This window comes from Rhinolophus ferrumequinum, unplaced genomic scaffold (assembly GCF_004115265.2).
Source record: "Rhinolophus ferrumequinum isolate MPI-CBG mRhiFer1 unplaced genomic scaffold, mRhiFer1_v1.p scaffold_84_arrow_ctg1, whole genome shotgun sequence".
Lineage (NCBI taxonomy): Eukaryota > Metazoa > Chordata > Mammalia > Chiroptera > Rhinolophidae > Rhinolophus > Rhinolophus ferrumequinum.
In genome coordinates, this window is record NW_022680440.1 from 569,701 (window position 1) to 589,721 (window position 20,021).

General features: G+C 36.7%; 1 protein-coding gene across 5 annotated transcripts in view; it reads right to left on the minus strand.

The window, feature by feature from the left end:
- IWS1 (interacts with SUPT6H, CTD assembly factor 1) overlaps positions 1 to 20,021 on the minus strand; it is a 61,992-nt gene that overhangs the window by 36,416 nt on the left and 5,555 nt on the right. For all 5 annotated transcript variants that reach the window (XM_033102308.1, XM_033102307.1, XM_033102306.1 and 2 more), the window contains 3 exons: positions 4,224 to 5,331; positions 2,857 to 3,046; positions 2,384 to 2,441 (listed from right to left, as the gene is read on the minus strand). In XM_033102308.1, coding sequence (XP_032958199.1) covers positions 2,384 to 2,441; positions 2,857 to 3,046; positions 4,224 to 5,331 — 1,356 coding nt within the window. The remainder of the gene's footprint in view (positions 1 to 2,383; positions 2,442 to 2,856; positions 3,047 to 4,223; positions 5,332 to 20,021) is intronic.

The window sequence follows — 20,021 nt, forward strand, 5'->3', positions numbered from 1 at the left end:
CAACAAACAACCCAACTGAAAAATGGCCAGAGGACCTGAAGAGAAATTTCTCCAAAGAGGACATACAAATGGCAAATAGATGAAAAGTGCTCAACATCACTAATCATCAGAGAAATGCAAATAAAAACCACAATGAGATATAACCTCACCCCAGTTTAATGGCTTTCATCAAGACAAATAGTAACAAGTGTTGGAGAGGCTGTGGAGAAAAAGGAACCCTCATACACTGTTCGTGGGAATGCAGATTGGTGCAGCCGCTATGGAAGGCAGTGTGGAGGTTCCTCAAAAAATTAAGAATAGAATTACCATATGACCCAGCAATCCCTCTCCTGGGTATCTCCCCAAACAATCTGCAAACATTTATCCATAGAGACAAGTGTGCTCTAATGTTACCTGCAGCTTTATTTACGGTGGCCATGACATGGAAACAACCAAAATGTCTTTCCATAAATAAATCGATCAAGAAGTTGTGGTATATATACATAATGGAATACTATTCAGCAGTAAGAAAAGATGAAATAGGACCATTTGTGACAACATAGATAGATCCTGAGATTATAATATTAAGCGAAATAAGTCAGACAGAAAAAGTAGAAAACGATATGATTTCATTGATACGTGGCATATCAAACAAAAACAACAAAAGAACAAGACAAACAAATGAAGAAACAAAAACTCATAAACATAGACAATAGTTTAGGAGTTACCAGAGGGTAAGAGGGGAGGGGGGAGTGTGGCTCTAGAAGATGGTAAACGGGGTCTGATATATGGTTATGGAAAGAGAACTGACACTGGGTGGTGAACACCCAACGTTGAGACATAGATAATGTATTACAGAATTGTATACCTAAAATCTATGTAACTTCACTAATAACTGTTGTCCCAATAAACTTTAATTTAAAGAAAAAAAAATTCTAAGTTTTGGATTCAAGTCAGCTGGTAAGTCTAATTGTTGCCTCTCTAAATATAATTTTTTCCCCTCTGTCTCCTTTTAAGATGCCCATTTTATTTGGTTTCTTGCAATTTTACTATGATGTATTTAGGTGTACATTTCTTTGTATTTATGCTGTTTGTAATTTGTAGAAATTCTATAATCTATGACTTCATGTATCATTTTTTAAATACTGCTTCTGCTATGTATATTTTTCCTTCTTCTGGGATTCCAATTTACTATGTTAAACCTTCTCACACATAAATTATGTTTTATTCTTTTACATTTGCCATAATAATATATCTCAGTACTTCATGCCAAACAGTTCCTTCTAACCTATCTTCCAGTTCACTCATTACCTTTTCAAGTATGTCTAATCTGTTGTTAAATTCATCTGAGTTTTTAAATTTCAGTTATTATATTTTTACAGTTCCAGAATTTCTACGTTGTTGTTTTCCAAATTTACCTTGTCTTTGTTAAAAGTTGTTTGCTCTGACAAAATTTTTCATGCTTTATCTCCCTGAACATTGTCTGGTTTTTTAAGGCAGTATCTAAAATTCTTTACCTAGAGCCTCTAGGTCTATTTCTATTGTCTGTTTCTACTATTCTTTCTTTTTAACATTTATGGAATACTATACTGTATATTTGAAAAACTATATAGAAACAAAGAGACCTAAGATATTATCTTTGTCCCAAAAGGATTCGTTTGCATTAGCCAGATGCCTAAGAACACTATCCAATGGGTTAAGAATCATTGGATCAAATTTCTAAGACCAAGGTTCTCTAGGTTAGAAGACTCACAGCCCGCCTAAAATCTCAGCAAAGGCCAATACGTACAGTTCACCCTTAATCCTAGGATTCCCAATCCAGAGCATGGGGTTTTCAGGGTGCCCTAATCTCAGCAGGCCCTGACCTCCAAATTTTGTCTCTTGAGCCTTGAGGTCGTCAAAATATGATCAGCCTCTCAGCCCAAATAGGTAAATATCCCAGAAAAAGCAGTTCTAGATGCTGAGCCTACCTCTTTTAAGTTTCTGTCTTTCCTGTCTGTGTCTTAGTAATTGTTACCTTGTCCCTGATAATGAGTAGATTTTTAAACATTTTGTCTAGCTTTTCTAGCTGTGCTCAGAAGGGTTGGCCCAAATTACCTAGCCTGTCACTGTTAGAATCAGAAGTTCCATAACTATTGTGAATCTTTCTCTTTAGCACTATGAAGTGCCTTTGGTTGTCTCATTTAATGTGTTCCCTCCCTCCCTTAATTCAATTTTGCCTGTCATTTTCCTTTTACACCTTTGTAGACCCTTTTATTTCATTTTCTGAATCCCTTTGTTCTAGAGTTTTCTATTAAATACATCACAGTTGTGTATTTCTACTTAATAGAACTGCCTATTAGAGACCCACTGCCATAAAACAAAAAAGCACAGTCACGGAGAAAATATTTCCTCTTATACTTACTGTAAATTCTTCTTCCTCTTCATCACCAGATTCTCCAAATATGTCCGCAATAAGATTTCTAGACGATAAGGAAATATAACAAACTTTCATTTGCTTTCTTCTCATTTGCATTAGAACCATAAAACCTTTCTCTAATAGGGTATAATTTACATATAGTAAAATGTTACATTCTTGTATCCATTTTGATGGATTTTGACAAAAGTACACATTCAAAGAACCCTTACCCTAATCAAGATATAGAACTCCATGTCCCCAGAAAGTTCCCTTGTGGCCCTCTGTAGTCAATCCCCAACAGTAGCTTAGAGCCAACCACTCTTCTGATTGCTATCATCACAGATTCATGTAAGATGGTATTTTTGAGATTGTATTATACCTCAATATGAAATTTTAATGCAAGTTAAAAAAAAGATAAATAAATCCCTTTCTACCACCTTATACGAACACTTGAAAACTCTTGTTATACTGTCACTTACTCTTCTTCATTCCCTGACTCACTATCACTCCCAAACAGATCCTTCTCTTCATTTTTCTTATCAGATAATTCTTTCCCTGCTCCTTCTTCACTGTCAGATGCTACAGTCTTCTCTCTTTTGCCTGATTTGTCTGATATAACATCGCTGTCAGAGTTCTCTGCATCAGAGACAACACGACTCTTCTTCGATGCTGTCAAAAAAGAAAATCATCATTATTCTTATTTTGTCACGGTTATTGTATGACTAAGTACAACACGTGCTTTACAATGGCAGTACATGGCAAAAATCAAAGGCCCCTTGACAGTTTGAAATAAAAAAAATAACTAAAAGGTTCAGAGTCACTTTACAATTATTTGTTGTTTAGGAGAAAAAAGACCAAAAGATGAAGAATGAACGCATCAATATGAAAATAGGCATCACGAGCTACCTTTCCTTTTGGGGAACAGAGAAAAGGAGACCAGACTGCTGTACATGATTAGAAGTCCTTCTATGCTGCTTATACAGTAGTACCTCGGTTTTTGAAAGTCTCCGTTGACGAACATTTTGATTTACCAACACCGTAAATCCAGAAGTAAATGCTTCAGTTTTCGAACATGCCTCAGGAAGGGAACATGTCACGTGGCTTCCGCTGAGTGCAAGATCCTGAAGCCTAGCTGTTGGCTGTTTTTGAACGTTTCAGAACTCAAACGGTCTTCCGGAACGGATTAGAAAATCAAGGTACCACTGTATTAGCGGCATTAAAAAGGCTGAATATTCTTTTGTGGAATCCCCATGTTGTTGATCATTGATAGTCAGTTTGGAAAATATTATCTCCCATGGTCAAGTAGCATGTGTGTGGTCTTTTGCCTTCTCCTATAACAACTGTCAGGTTGTAAGGGAATATTTCTTTTCCAAAATAAAGTTTCATAAAAAAGTATTCAAGTAGCAAAGACTGGACTATTGTGCAGAGACATGGAGTCTCTAAATCAAGAGATCACACGTGAGCGCTCAGTTGCTGTTTGGATGGCATCTGGCACATTAGCTAAGTCCCACAGCCAACTCTGGATACAGTGGGGTTTTCATATAAATATATTTCTTTGCAATATTACCCTATCCAGTTAAAAATCTAAATCTTACACATCCCCACTGAAACTCAGTCTAGTTTATCATTTTGAGACAATCAAAACTTAAGAAATGCTATTAGAACTCAAAAGAAATTTAATATTCAGATTAGCCAATGAAAATCAGGGAAACCAGTGTTTAGGTGATATTTTAGAACATCAAGTTGAATGAGAGAATACAGATCTAACATTCCAGAAAAATACTCAATGCTTCACAGTTATAAGCTTAGAACGTACGCAAAGCTATGGACAAACCATAATCCTTACATGCTTTCTCTTCTTCACTATCAGAAAGCACAGCAGCTTTTCGCTTTACTACTTTCTCCTCCTCTCCCTCTTTTTCTTCATCTTCATCACTGTCAATTTTTGGCCTTTTGGGTTCTTCCTCCTCGCTGTCAGAACTGTGAAACCTTTTCCTGTCTATATGGCTGTCTGAATGAAAGGAGTCGTTCTGCATTTCTGTATCCTCTCCCTTATTCTCCCCGTCACTGTCGTCATCTGACTCTGGCTTCTGTTTGCATCTGGAAGCATCCTCAGTTTCAGAGTCACTGGTAGGTCCCTTCTGAGGCTCCTCACTCTCCGAGTCACTCACTCGGGGTTTGGGTAGCTCCTCATTTTCAGAGTCACTGGCCTGGTTCCTTGGGGGGTCTTCACTTTCCGAATCACTAACTCGGGGTTTGGGGAGCTCCTCATTTTCAGAGTCACTGGCCTGGTTCCTTGGGGGGTCCTCACTCTCAGAGTCACTGATACGGGGTTTGGGAAGCTCCTCACTTTCGGAGTCACTGGCTTGGTGCCTTGGGGGGTCCTCACTCTCAGAGTCACTGATACGGGGTTTGGGAAGCTCCTCATTTTCGGAGTCACTGGCCTGTGTCCTCTGAGGCTCCTCACTTTCCGAGTCACTGATCTGAGGTTTGGGAAGCTCCTCACTTTCTGAGTCACTGGCTTGGTGCCTTGGGGGGTCCTCACTCTCAGAGTCACTGATTTGAGGTTTCAGAGCATCCTCTGCTTCAGAGTCACTGGCAGGACTTTTGGGGAGCTCTTCCATCTCTGAGTCACTGGCAGGATGCTTTCTAACGTCTTCATTTTCTGAGTCACTTGCATGCCCATTAAGAAGTTCCTCATTTTCAGAGTCACTAACAGGTAATTTCCTGGTCTCCTCACTCTCAGAGTCGCTTCCATGGTGATTGATTTCCTCATTTTCAGAATCGCTTGGAGGAGGCTCTGCATGTTCTTCAGATTCAGAGTCACTGTCCTTTTGGCCTTGAAGCTCCTCACTTTCAGAGTCACTAGCATTGAGATTTGAGGGGTCTTCATTCTCAGAGTCTGTCACATGATGTCTTTTGTTGAGGTCATCTTCTCGATCACTAGTTTCATTCTGAAAAATAAAGGGAGAAAAAAATTAGAAAAGTGCAAAAAAATGTTTGGTAGTAAAATGTTAAAATTTTTCAATGATTTTTTAAAATGTATGACTATGCACACGTACGTGTAGAATTCTTGTTCTCTACCTATCCAGAAACATCCCACTTTAAAGAAGGCCATCTATCTGCGAAATCGCTAACATGGTTTGGATCCCCAAATGGGGAAAAGATAACCCAGCTAGGTTTCAGCAACACACATTGTAAAGCATATCTATCCCCTGCTTACTATACAGAAGACTTGTATTTTGAAGAGATGAAAAATGGAAAAAAAGAAAAAAGAAAAAGAAAGCAAGCCTAACTTTCTCACATAATTTTAGTTCCTAAACATATTTTTCAAAGAAATACAAACATGTACCCAAGTTCTTTTAAAAACAATTTCATTTTCCTTAAAACTATTTTAAGGAAAAGAACTAAAAGACTTTATTCAAAGGGTCGAATAACACATAGGACTCATTCTCCCAGGTCAATCGAAACAAACAGGAGAGGTGTAGCTGACATTTACCAAGTACCTAACAAGAGCCAAATACTACATCAGGCTCTCTCCTATTAGTTCATTTTCTCCTCACAACAGTACTCTCCATGGTAAGAAAACTGAGGCTTGGAGGAGTTTGGGTCATACATCTAGTAACCCAGGTAGAAAAGTTTTAGAGAAAACATGACTCATCTAACTATACCAACAATGTTACTTGTAAGTAATAGGAAAACATATACAAACTTAGCATACGCATGTAATAGCTATGTTTTTTAAAATGCAGAGGAAAATACACAAAATTAAACACACAAAGACACTGATAACAAAGTTTTTAGGACCTGTGGAATTTTTTCCTCACGCAGCATCTGAACTTTCAATAACGTAGTGATAACATTCTGGTTTAAAAAGTATAAAAATATTTGGCTATACCTGTCCTAGGCTGCCTATCTCTGACTTAACAGGAAAAATAAACTTCTATCAAAAAAATAAAATAAAGTCCAATAATTTCTGTGTTAAAAATTTACTAAGTCAAATATTTCTCTTTAGAACATGACTGACGTTACATGAACTTGCCATAGATAAATTGCCAAGACGCAAAGAGTCTTTAATAATGTACATGCCCATCAATTGTGCTGTAAGATAATTAAGTGGCAAGAGAACCTAGTGACAAGATAAATGGCATGAAATGTTTTCACAACACCTATCCTTTAATACGTTGCAGGCTCATTTAAAGAAGAGTAAGGATGCTGTGTCTACAACTTCAGAGAGAATACAAATATGAAATAAGCTTAAAACGCAAAAGTTTGAGGAGCTTTCCCCCCTCCATATTTTATTACCATCTTGACAGCACAGCATTCCAAAGAAACAGAAATTGGTACACATAGTCATCCAAATGTAACATGTTCAAGAGGAAGCTTTCTAAAATCATAAACCTTCCAAATTTTCCAAAGGCATTTTTCTTTTATTATCACTGGGCACTCAGCACAGCACTGGAGTCCCTGTCAAGTCACACAGCCTATTATCCCACTAATCCTGGCATTTATCTATTAAATGTGGTATTAGGAGAGAAGAAATAATATAGTATCTTCTGATATAGTACAATACTTCATATATTGCTAAAAGTTTACTTTTAGTCATGCTTCCTCATTAAATTCTTTTATATTTTAGAAAATGCAGATGAAAATAACAACTGTTTAGAATATAATATGCTCTAAGAAGGCAGGCATTTTTGGGGTTTCTTCATTGTGGTATCTTCAGAGCACAGAATGGTATCTACTACACACATACAGTAAGAATTTGTTGAATGAACAATAGAGGACTTAGGTGGGAATAATATAGAGGTTAACTCAACAAGCTTTTGTTTACGACCTCCTATGTGGAAGGTGCAAGGAATCAAGGCTGAACACGTCTCAGTGCCTGACCTTCAAGTTTGTCTAATGAGGAGCCAGCCAAATACATCATAACAATACAGTGAAATATGCACTATGAAGGTATGCATGATTATTTTGAAAGCCTACAGGAAGTAATCTGAGACTGAGCTATAAAAGGTATTTTATATTTGCAACAGGAATTTGCAATTAGTTTGTGTAGATCGAGGTAAGAAGTTAACTAGATTACTGAGGGAGGAAGGAGATACATACAGATACCAGTAGAAGCAACTACAGCAGGAGGCGAAAGTAAAACTGTAACTGGCTTCTGGAACGCTTTCTATGGCACACCCGTGACGTAACTCTCACACCATGTTTGTGTGTGATTCAATTTATCTGAGTTGCAAACAACAGAAACCACCTCTGCCTGGTGCTAGAAAAAAGGACAATCTTCTCAGAATCAAAGTGGGATGAATGAAGACTCAAGTAGGGGAGGAATGCCCAGGCAGCTCAGAGCTTGAAAATGGGAAATAAAAGATCTCTTCACTAGAACACCATTAGTGTCTAGTCAGCGCTAACCACGCTTAATTTCAGTGTCTAGAATCAAAACTTTGAATTCCCAGGAGAGAACCTAATTGGCTATGGCAATATCAGATGTCGTGACTCAGTGATGCGATAGGTTACAGCCAGAGCAGGGGCACGCAGTGGGAGCCGCTCCCCAACAAGGGACACCATGAACTGAGCCATCATACAAAAACTCACCTGCTACTCTCTACCCTGGATTTCCTGACACGTGGTGCATGCGTTCCCAAATAAGCAATCATTACAAGGACATTACACATGATAATGACTACAAAAATTATAAATTCCAATCCATTTTTAAGGAGTTTCATAAAAATCTGAGTACCCATTATGTGTGGCATGGTGGGGAAAAAAGGTAAGAAATGAATGCAGTAAGAAAGTGCTAAGCGATAAGACGCTTTAGAATGCACTTAGGTGATGACATCACAAGATTTGGGAAAAGAGTATGTTAGAAATTACACAAGCTTACAAGTTATCAAAACAATATTCATAATTTTAAAACTGGTTTCAGGAATTAGTTTAAATTACAAACTTTAAAAAATCCCAAGTACAGTTTATTGAATCAGATATGACTACAACAACTCAATGGTAGAAACTGCCATTTAAATGCCATTTTCCTTGTTCTGTACACCTGAAACCAACACAATATTCAATGTCAACTGTAATTAAAGAAAATTTTAATATGAAAAGACACGGAAGAACCTTGAGTGTATATTACTAAGTGAAAGAAGTTGATATACTATATGATTCCAACTATGTAACATTCTGGAAAAGGCAAAACCGTGGAGACAGTAGGAAGATCTATGTTGCCAGGGGCTGGGTCTGGGGACAGGATGAACAGGCAGCGTGCAGAGGATTTTCAGGGCAGTGAAAATACTCTGTATGATACTATAGTGATGGACATGTCATTATACATGTTCCAGTAAGTGAACTATCCTTTTTGGGTTAGAACTTTTAAAAACTTAAGATCTCACAAATAATCTTAATATAGCAGATAAAAGCAACATTTTATTAGGAAAAATTTAATATTAATCTTTTTAAATTCGTAGAGTTGTATTAAGGCCCAGTATGTTATTAATTTTCATAAATGCTCCGTGTGTTTGAAAAAGCTTTTATATTCTGAAGTTACTGGGAGCATTAGATCATGTGTGTTAGCTGTTATCTCAAACGATATATATTATATTGATTTATCTTTTGTTCGCTTGCTTTATCAGTTGGTTGGAGGAATTCTGAAAACCTTTACCTAACACCTTTCTCTTCATAATCTGTCAAAATCTACTTTATATATTTGACCCTACGTTTTAGATGCATAATTATAGCCTTAGTATGTACCTTAGGTATATCGTTTTGATAAAGTGAAATTCTTGCCACTATATGGCAGCCTTCTCTATCTCTAATAATACATTTCTTTAAAGGCTGTTTCATGTATTATTAATACAGTTAAGCCAGCTTTATTTTGTTTGTATTTACTGTGTATAAATTTTTTATATACGGTCCTGCATACTTTTAACTTAGATGTGCCTCTTACAACACATTTAATTGGATTTTTAAATGTCATTTTCTTAATGATGTAAAAAATTCCCTAGTGTAACTGTCTGAGAAATGGGGCACCCTGAGGGTCCTCGGGGCCTTAGAAGTGTTTGTAACACGCCCCTCTTACCACCACTCACACTGTAGTCATGAGTGAACCACCGGCCAGTTACCTCAGCGCACACACACACCGTGGTGGTCACACTCCTATGGGCGAGAGCCACAACACAAGCAGACAGCTGACATTTTAAACTACAGAATAAGTAATAAAACTGCCATAAGGCAAATAGCAATTAATAAATTTCAAAACCGTATATAAGTGTCAGGTGGAAATCCTTATAAAGAACCAAACAACTCTGAACACTTGCTTGTTCCTTATCCACCAGTAGAATCAAACTCAAAACTGTTGAACTTGCATACAAACCTACCATTATAAATTGGTGAAAAACTCAACACCAAGTCACACAGTAGAGTCCACGAGGAAAAACACCTATAGAAGCATTTTCAAAAACACGTTTCACTGAACCTCAGTTCCAGAAGATACCTGAAATCCTCATCTTGGAGTTTGTCGATGTACATCAGCTTAACTAGCTATGAAATAATCTGAGAAATCCAGCAAAAAAACAACAATGCTGTAACTGTCATGTAGCTCCTGGAGAGCTACAGGCTTTGACTTTAAGAATCTCCAATTTTACAGGAAGCACACACATTACTAAAACGAGGCTATATACATATACCTCAATGTCCTTTGTCTGTCAAAAGCTAGTTGATCTTCGAACCAGACTGTCAAAAAACAAAAGCACTCCTGATGACAGTACTGGGGAAACAATTCTACACAAAGCGTAAGAGTTTACAGTGATGAAGCAAACAGCAGCCTCCCTGGCTGACGCTCAGGTCTGCACCTGAGACATCTGCACGCACCAGCAGGCCCCAACGTGCGTGTGCGTTAACAATCACCTGAGCAGTTCTGGTGCAACCTGTACAGGCTTCTGTACTTCTTACCTCCAGATATTAATCCTGTAAACCTGGGAAGGGGCCAAAGGATCTGCATTTTGACCTTAACCCAAGTGATTCTGACTGCATTTTAGAAACTTCATCCAGCCAAGTGGAGCTAAATGCACTATGTCACCTCCAGGCCTTTCCAAGAGCAGTTCTCTTTGCTAGAATATCTTTCCCCTACCATGTCCTTCCTACCTCAAAACTGGGCAAATACCCCTTTTTGAAGCCTCTCCCATCTTTTTTTCTACGCAGAATGGACTTTGTGCAACATAATGAGACCGTTAAGAACATGGTCTTTAGAGTCAGAAAGAACTGGGGGGCAAACCCCAGCTTGGACCTTTTCTACTCCGTGATCTAAAGCTTCCCAAAGCTTCAATGTCCTCAATGGGATGGAGTTAGGAACAGTATCTATATCTTGAGAGAGCTATTCTGAAGATCAAATGCATGTAAAGTGGCATAGTGCCTGTGAGCATTCTTAAATGTTATAACCATTTGTAACAAAGTATCTTATTACAAAACATTCACCTATCAAGACTCAACTCAAATACATCATCTGTGAATGCTGAGCTGGTTAGCCATTCCCTCCTTCATATTCCCCGCTCTTCCAAATACTTATTGTTTCCTTTCTTATGCTTACCACGCCTCATTTGTCCATCTCCGTGTCCTGGACCTAAGGGTGGCTCTGGCCCCTCGCTGAAGGGGGAATCTGTGAATGTGGGGAGCTTTTTCTGGCTGTCAGTGACTGGAGAGATGTTAACTAGCTTTTCATTTACTTAGCGCTTGGGAACCAAGACACTAAATGTCTAGCAGTATACACACCTGCCCCCAAGTGCCCACAGCTGACTTACTCCGAATGCCTTGTTCAGGAAAGTAGCACTAGGTTGCTCTCTGTACAGTGCGGCCAGACGGGACCCACACACAGGTAGGAGCACGAATGAGATGAGAGAGATCAAAAGGCCCAGTAGAGATGGTGCTAATAGACAAGTAAAGCATTCTGGGTCCTTTTGGGACTTCAACTGGGGAATATGGGGAGGTTTGACCAATCAGTAAAAGAGATAAGAATGAAACCAAACGACAGTCTGAAAAGTTCCAATGACCTGTTCCTCAGTGAAATTAGTTAAAAATATTTAAAAACAACCATTGAAAGCCTCTGGAAATGGTCTTATAAGCAAAGAGCAAATTTAGAAGAACCTATCGAAGAAGACCTACAAAAATTTGGTAAGAGAAGAGTCTCTGGCATTTGAACCGAGACCACTCCCCACTTCCAACCTCAGAGCTCAGTGGAGAAGCCTGCTGTAGCCTGAACACAGGGCACCTCTCCCTCCAGCTGGGCGGAGGCTTTCTGCCCAGGAGGAGCACAATACCAGCCTTTCCCGCTCTGCCTCCAGCTACCTGCTGCTGAGGCTAAGTTGCAGGCGAGTGCAGCCAACAGGTGGGGTGTCCCATCTTGTCCTCAGTTCTCAGTCATGAAAAGGCTCTACCTCGGGTGCAGCATCCTGAGAATACCTGAACACCCTCGCAACAACTCGGGAGAGGGTGGCTCCATGCCAGGAAAGGTAAGCCAAGAGCTACCCAATCCCTCCCCACCCCTCACCGAGAGCTCAGCTTCTAGAGTGGTGTTTCACGGAGAAAGTAGCTTCCCATTATCCACCTCTAGTTCCAGAGCCCTGGTGCAAAGATTCTGCCTGGAGAAAACAGAAGCAGTATACCAGACAGCTTCTAATTTCTCCTCAAAGAAACTGACTTCACTTGGAACCAAGCCTGGGGAATTTCAGGCTAAGGCCTCTCAAGAATACTGGACATTCTGGTGAAAGGCACTTGGGAAGAGAGTCAAGATAAAACCGTTGGCCAGCTAGTCTGCAGCAGAGAACCAGTGACTAAGACAGCTGGGAGGAGCCATCCTGGGGTCAAAACAAGTATCATACACAGACCTCAGAAGCTATTCTGTCAAAGGAGCCAGAATTTGACTGCATTAGTTTGTTCCAAAAGTTTTGCCACAGGGCAACAGAGGCCAGAAAGCAGTGGGATAACATTCAAAGTACTTGAAAGCAAATCTAAACAACCAAGAATCCTATATCCAAAAACTATCTTTCAAAAATAAATATTAAATAAAAAAGAAATGAAAATTTCCCAGATAATCAAAAAATGAGAGAATATATCTAACAGACCCACCATACAAGAAATAAACAATGATCTTCACAGGCTGAAAGCAAGTGACCTCAGATGATAATTCAAACCCATATGAAAAAACAATGAACACCAGTAAAAGTTAATTATGTAATTATTAAAGACAACATAAATGCATGTATTCTCCTTTCTTACTTTAACTGATTTAAATAGCAGTTGCACCAACTAATATGTATGTAGCGTACAGCTGGGCCTGTAATATATAGAAATACAACATACATATGTGTAACATATTTGCCGATGACACTACAAAGGATGTGCATGGTAGCAAAGCTGTATTAAGCTAAGGAAATGACTTCAGATGGTGACGCAAAATATTGTTGGGTTTGTAACATTAATAGATGTAATATGTATAACAACAATATTACAAACAGGGAACAAAGAATAAAACTACATAGTAGCATTTCTACATACTATTGGATTTAAGCTACTGTAAATCTGAAGCTGATTCTGCTAAGTTAAGATATATGTGGTAAACCCTAGAGCAACTACTAAAAAAAGAACTCAAAAATATAGTGAAACTATTATTAAAGAAATTAAAATGCATAAAAGCATTAAAAATAACTACGACTACAATTTATTAAAGTATACAGGGGAAAAGATGTAAAGTGTGACATCAAAAACAAAATGTGGAGAGGACAAAATAAAAATGTAGAGGTTTGGTATGTGTTAGAAGTTGTTACCAGTTTAAAATAGACATAAATGTATGTCATGTAAACCTCATGGTAATCCACAAAGCAAAAACCTAAAGTAGATACACAAAAGGTGAAAAGACAGGAATCTAAGCATACCACTACAGAAAATCATCAAATCACAAAGGTAGAGAGCAAGAGGAAGGAACAAAGGAATTACAAAATAGCCAGAAAACAAAATGGCAATAAGAAGTCCATACCTATCAATGATTATTATAAATATAAATGGACTATATTCTCCAATCAAAAGACAGTGGCTGAATGGATTAAAACGACAAGATCCATCTATATGCTGCCTATAAGAGACTCATTTCAGCTTTAAGGACATACCCAGACTGAAAGTGAAGAGATAGAAAAAGATATTCCATACAAATGGAAACCAAAAGAAAGGAGTAGTTACATTTATATCAGACAAAGTACTCTAAACCAACAACTATAATAAGAGACAAAGGTCGTTACATAATGATAAAGGAGTTAATCCAACAAGGGGTTCATTAACATTTGTAAATATTCATGTACTCTACATTGGAGCACATAAATATATAAAGCAAGTATTAAAAGACCTGAAGAGAGAAATAACACAGCAATACAATAGTAATAGGTGACTTCAATATCCTATTTTCAACAATAGATAGATCACCCAGACAGAAAACCAATAAGGAACTATTGGATTTAAACTACACGTTAGACCAAATGAACTTAAAAAAATTTACAGAACACTGCATCTAACAGCAGCAGAATATACATTTTTCTCAAGCACACACAAAACATTCTCCAGGACAGATCATATTAGGCCACAAAACAAGTCTTAATTAATTTAAGAAGACGGAAATCAAATCAGATATCTTTTCTGACCACAATGGTATGAAACTAGATATCAACTGCAAGAAAAAAACTGGATAATTGAACAAATATGTGAAGATTAAACAACATGCTATTAAACAACCAATGGATCAAAGAAGAAATGAAAATATATCTTGAGACACATGAAAATGGAAATACAATATATCAAAACATGAAGTTGCAGTAAAAGCAGTTCTAACTGGGAAGTTTACAGACATAAATGCTTGTATCAAGAAAAAAGAAAGCTCTCAAACAACCTAACTTTACTTCTCAATGAACTAGAGAAAACAACAACAATCCAATCCCAAAATTAATAAAAGGAAGAAAATAACAAAGACCAGAGCAGAAATAGAGACTAAAAAGACAAAAGAAAAGATCAATAAAACTAAGAGCTGGTTTTCTGAAAAATAAGATAGATGAACCAAGAGAAAAAGAGAGAACTCAAATAAATAAAATTATAAAGATAAAACATTATACCTGATACCACACAAAGGATCATAAAAGACTAAGAACAATTATACTCCAACAAATTGGACAACATAGAAAAAATGCATAAATTCTTAAAAACATACAACCTACCAAGATTGAATCATGAAGAAACAGAAAATCTGAACAGACCGATTACTAGTAAGGAGTCGGAATCAGTTATCAAAAACCTCCCAACAAGAAAAGTCCAGGAACAGATGGCTTCACTGGTGAATCCTACCAAATATTTAAAAAAGAATACCAATCCATCTCAAACTCTTCCAAAAACCAAAGAGGAAGGAACACATCCAAACTCATTTTATGAGGCCAGCATTACCCTGATACCAAAAACATACAAGGACATGACAAAGAAACTACAAGCCAATATCCCTGATGAACACAGATGCAAAAATCCTCAACAAAATATTAGCAAACCTAATTCAACATTACATTAAAGGACTGTACACCGTGATCTAATGCAATTTATTCCAGGGGTGCAAGGATGGTTCAACCTCCACAAATCAATCAACGTGCTATACCACATTAATGAAATGAAAGATTAAAATCACATGGTCATCTCAACAGATGCAGAAAAAGCATTTGACAAAATTCAACAACCATTCATGATAAAAACTCTCCACAAACTGAATACAGGGGGAATATACCTCAACATGATAAAGGCCATATATGACTAGCCCAAAGCTAATATACTCCATGGTGAAAAGTTGAGAGCTTTCCTTCTAAGGTCAGGAACAAGACAAGGATACCCACTTTTACCACTTTTATTCAACATAGTACTGGAAGTCCTAGCCAGAGACATTAGGCAAGAAAAAGAAATAAAATATTTCCAAATAAGAAAGGAAAGGTACAATGTTACCATTTGTGAATGACATATTACGGACAGAATACCCCAAAGTCTCTACCAAAAAACTGTTAGAACTAATAAACAAATCCAGTACAGTTGCACGATACAAACTCAATACACAAAAATCAGTTGTGTTCCTATATACTAACAACTATCAGAAAGAGAAATTAAGAAAACAATCCTATTTACAATTGTACCAAAAAGAATATTTCTTAGGAATAAATTTAACCAAGGAGGTGAAAGATCTATACACTGAAAATTACAAGACACTGATGAAAGAAACTGAAGACACAACTAAATGAAAAGATATTCCATGCTCATGGATTGGAAGAACTAATAGTTAAAATGTCCATACTACCCAGCAATCTACAGATTCAATGCAATCCCTATCAAAATTCCAATGGCATTTTTCACAGAAATAAAACAAACCATCCTAAAATTTGCATGGAACCACAAAAGACCCTGCATAGCCAAAGTAATCCTGAGAAAGAACAAAATTGGAGGCATCATACTTCCTAATTTCAAACTATGCTACAAGGCTATAGTAATCAAAACAGTATATAGTACTGGCATAAAAACAGACACAAAGATCAATGGAACGGAATAGACAGCACAGAAATTAATCCACACATATATTGTCAGTTAACCTAAGACAAAGAAGGCAAGAATCTACAACTGGAAAAGTACAGTCTCTTCAATAAATGATGCTGGGAAAACTGAACAGCCACATACAAAAGAATGAACTGGACCTCTTATACCATATATAAAGATCAGCTCAAAATGGACTGAAAATTTAAACTTAATACCTGAAACTGTAAAACTAGAAGAAAATACCATACCCCCTGTAAGCTTCTTGACATCTGTCTTGGTAATGACTTTTTTTTGGATTAAACACCAAAAGCAAAGGCAGTAAAAGCAATAAACAAGTTGGAACTACATCAAACTAAAAAGCTTCTGCACAACAAAGGAATCATCAACAAAATGAAAGGGTAACCTAATGAGTGGGAGAAAATATTTGTAATTCATGTATCTGATAAGGGATTCACAACCAAAACATATAAGAAACTCAGACAACTGAATAGCAAAAAAATAATCTAATTTCAAAATGGGCAGAGGAACCGAGCAGACATTTTCCCAAAGACATACAGATGGCCAACAAGTATGTGAAAAGATGCTCAATGCCCCTACTCATCAGGGAAATGCCCATCAAAACCACAATGTGGTATCACCGCACACCTGTCAAAATGAAATGTCATCTAAAGAGCAAGAGATAACAAGTGTTGGCAAGGATGTGGAGAAATGGGAAACCAGCAGGTGGGAATGTAAACTGGTACAGCCACTACAGAAACCAATATAGAAGTTCCTCAAAAAATTTAAAATAGAACTAGCATATGATCCAGAAATCACTCTTCTGGATTTTTATCCAAAAGAAATGAAAACAGGATATTGAAGAGATATATGTGCTCCCATGTTTACTGCAGCATTATTCACTATAGCCAAGATATGGAAACAACCTATGTGTCCATGAACAGGTGAATGGGTAAGATGTGGTGTATATATACAATGGAATATTATTCAGCTATGAGACAGAAGAAAACCCTTCCTACATGGATGGACCTAGAGGGTATTATGCTAAGTGGAATAAGCCAGACAGAGAAAGACAAATACTACATGGTATCACTTATATATGGAATCTAAAAAAGAAGTCAAATCCAGAAAAACATAGTAAAGCAGTTGCCAGGGACTGGAGGGTAGGGAAAATAGGGAGATGTTGGTAAAAGGGTACAAACTTTCAGCTATAAAATGAATAAGGTCTCAGGATTTAATGTATAACTTGGTGATTACAGTTGATAACATAGTATTTTATTATTGAAATTTGCTAAGAAAACAGAACTTAAATGTTCTGGTCTGCACATACACAGAGATAAATATGTGAGGTGATGGATGTATTAACTAGATGGAGGAATTCTTTTACAATGTATACATACATCAAATCATTACAATGTACACTTTATAGATCTTATTATTTGTCAATTATACCTAAGTAAAGGTGAAAAAAATTACACAGATGTGTCATGCATCCCTCTCAAAAAAGATGTGAACCTCTAATAGGAATGAGTATCCCAAAAGGCACAATGTTTATTAACTGATTTATCCAGTCAAAGATTCAACAACTAAGTTGAATTACTCCAATTTATCTAAAGACTCTTTTATTTTTGCAAAGATATAAAGAAATTTGACCTCAAAAAGAATTTTAATGTTGCATTAGAAAATATTCTCGTTATGACAAAGAAAGCAGTAAAGGAAGAACAGAGGAACAACAAGACATGAGGCATACAGAAGACACAAAGTAAAATTGCACACTCCAACTCTATCAATAACATTACACATGAATGGATTAAAGAAGAAAATGAGGAAACAGAGATTGGATGAAAAACATGATCCAACTATGATGACCACAGGAGACACACTAGATTCAAAGACAGAATATATGTTCTTTTCAAGTGCATAGGGAACATTCTCCCATATGGACCACATGCTAGGCCACAAAACTTCAATAAATGTAAAAGAATAGAAATAATATTAATACAAAGTATGTTCCGAGAGCACAATGAAGTAAATTAGAGTAACAGGAAAAATGTTTGGGAACAACCTTTAAATAAAATTCACAAAACAATTCTGCTCACTAAACATTAATAACATACTTAGGAGTAAATTTAACAAAGAAATGCAACGTTTGTACACTGAAAACTAAAAATCACTGCTGAAAGAAATTAAAGGCCTAAATAAAAGACAGCCCATATCCATGGATCAATGGACCTCATACTATCAAAATGACAACACTCACCAAACTGATCTATAGATTCAGTGCAATCCCTACAAAATCCCAGCTTCTTTGCAGAAATTGACAAGCTGATTTTAAAATACTGCCAGGGACCCAGAATAGACAAAATAATCTTGGAATAAAGTAGGACTCGCACTTCCTAATATCAAAACTTACTCAAGGCCCTATGGTACTGGCACACTGCAGACACAGATATGAATGGATCAGAATTGCAATTCCAGAAATAAACCATACATTCTATGGTCAACTGATTTTTGATTAGGGTGCCAAGACCTTCCGATCGGACAACTGGATAGCCACATGCAAAAGAATGCAATTGGACCATAACTCAAAGTACACATAAAAATTAACTCAAAATGGATCAAAGACTTAAATGTAAAAGCTAAATTTATGAAATTCCTAAAATAAAACAGAGGGGTAAATCTTCATGACTTTGGATTTGGCAAAGGATTGTTACATATGCCACTTAAAGCCAAACCAGCAATAGAAAAAAATGGATAAATTGGACTTCATTAAAATTAAAAACTTTAGTGCTTTAAAGGACACTAAAGCAAAAGACAACTCATATAACGGGAGAAAATATTTGCAAATCAGTCATCTAATAAGGGACTTATATCCAGACTATTTTAAAAATTCATACAACTCAATAATAAAAAAGACAAACAGCCCAATTAAAAAAGTGAATGAAGGATCTGAATGGACATTCTCCAAGGAATATATACAAATGGCCAATAAGCACATTAAAAGATAATCAACATCATTGCTCATCAGGGAAATGCAAATCAAAACCATAATGAGATACCTACCACTTCACACCCACTAAAATGTCTATAATCAAAAAGTCAGGTAATAACAAGAGTTGACAAGGATGTACAGAAATCAGAACCTTCATACACTGCTGGTGGGAATGTAAAATGGTGCAGCCGCTGCAGACAGTCTAGCAGTTCCTCAAACAACGAAGTAGTTACTGTATGACCCAGCAATTCCACCCCTAAGAATATACCCGAGAGAAATAAAAACAGATGTCCACACAGAAACTTCATAAATGTTCGTAGTAACATTACTGATAATAGCCAAAAGGTAGAAACAACTTAAATGTCCATCGACTGACAAGTGGATAAATAACATGTGGTATTCATACAATGGAATATTATTTACCATAAAAAGGAATGAAATATTGATACATGCTACAACATGAGTAAACCTTGAAAACATTAAGTAAAAGAAGCGGCTCACAAAAAACCACATATTAAATAGTTCCATTCACATGAAACGTCCAGTACAGGGATGGGGAAGGGGAGGAGGCAATAAAGAAGTAACAGTTAAAGGGTTTCTTTTTAAAATGATGAAAATATTCTAAATTAACTATGGTGATGGTTACACTACTGTGATTATACTAAAGACCACTGAATTAATTACACACTTTAAATGGGGTAACTGTATGGGTATGCAAATTCATCTCAATAAAGCTGTTTAAAAAAAGATTGAGATATTTTTAAAGATCAAAGTTAATACCAAAAAAAAAAAAAATCCATGGTGAACAAAATTAAAATTTTAAACACAGGATATTACTGATTTTTCCTTTTGTCTCAGGCTGCTATATGGAGCAGCACAGCACTGTTACTGATCCCAACTTTAAGATTTCAATACTTTGTTCATCATATTTTTTGCATTAATTTTGAGTTTTATATTATCTTGACTTTTTTCAAAACTTAAAGAGAAAAAAAATGAAGCCAATAGAGAAGCTATTAGAAATAGGCATCAGGCCAGCCCATCAATGACAGAAAGAACAAACTTCCT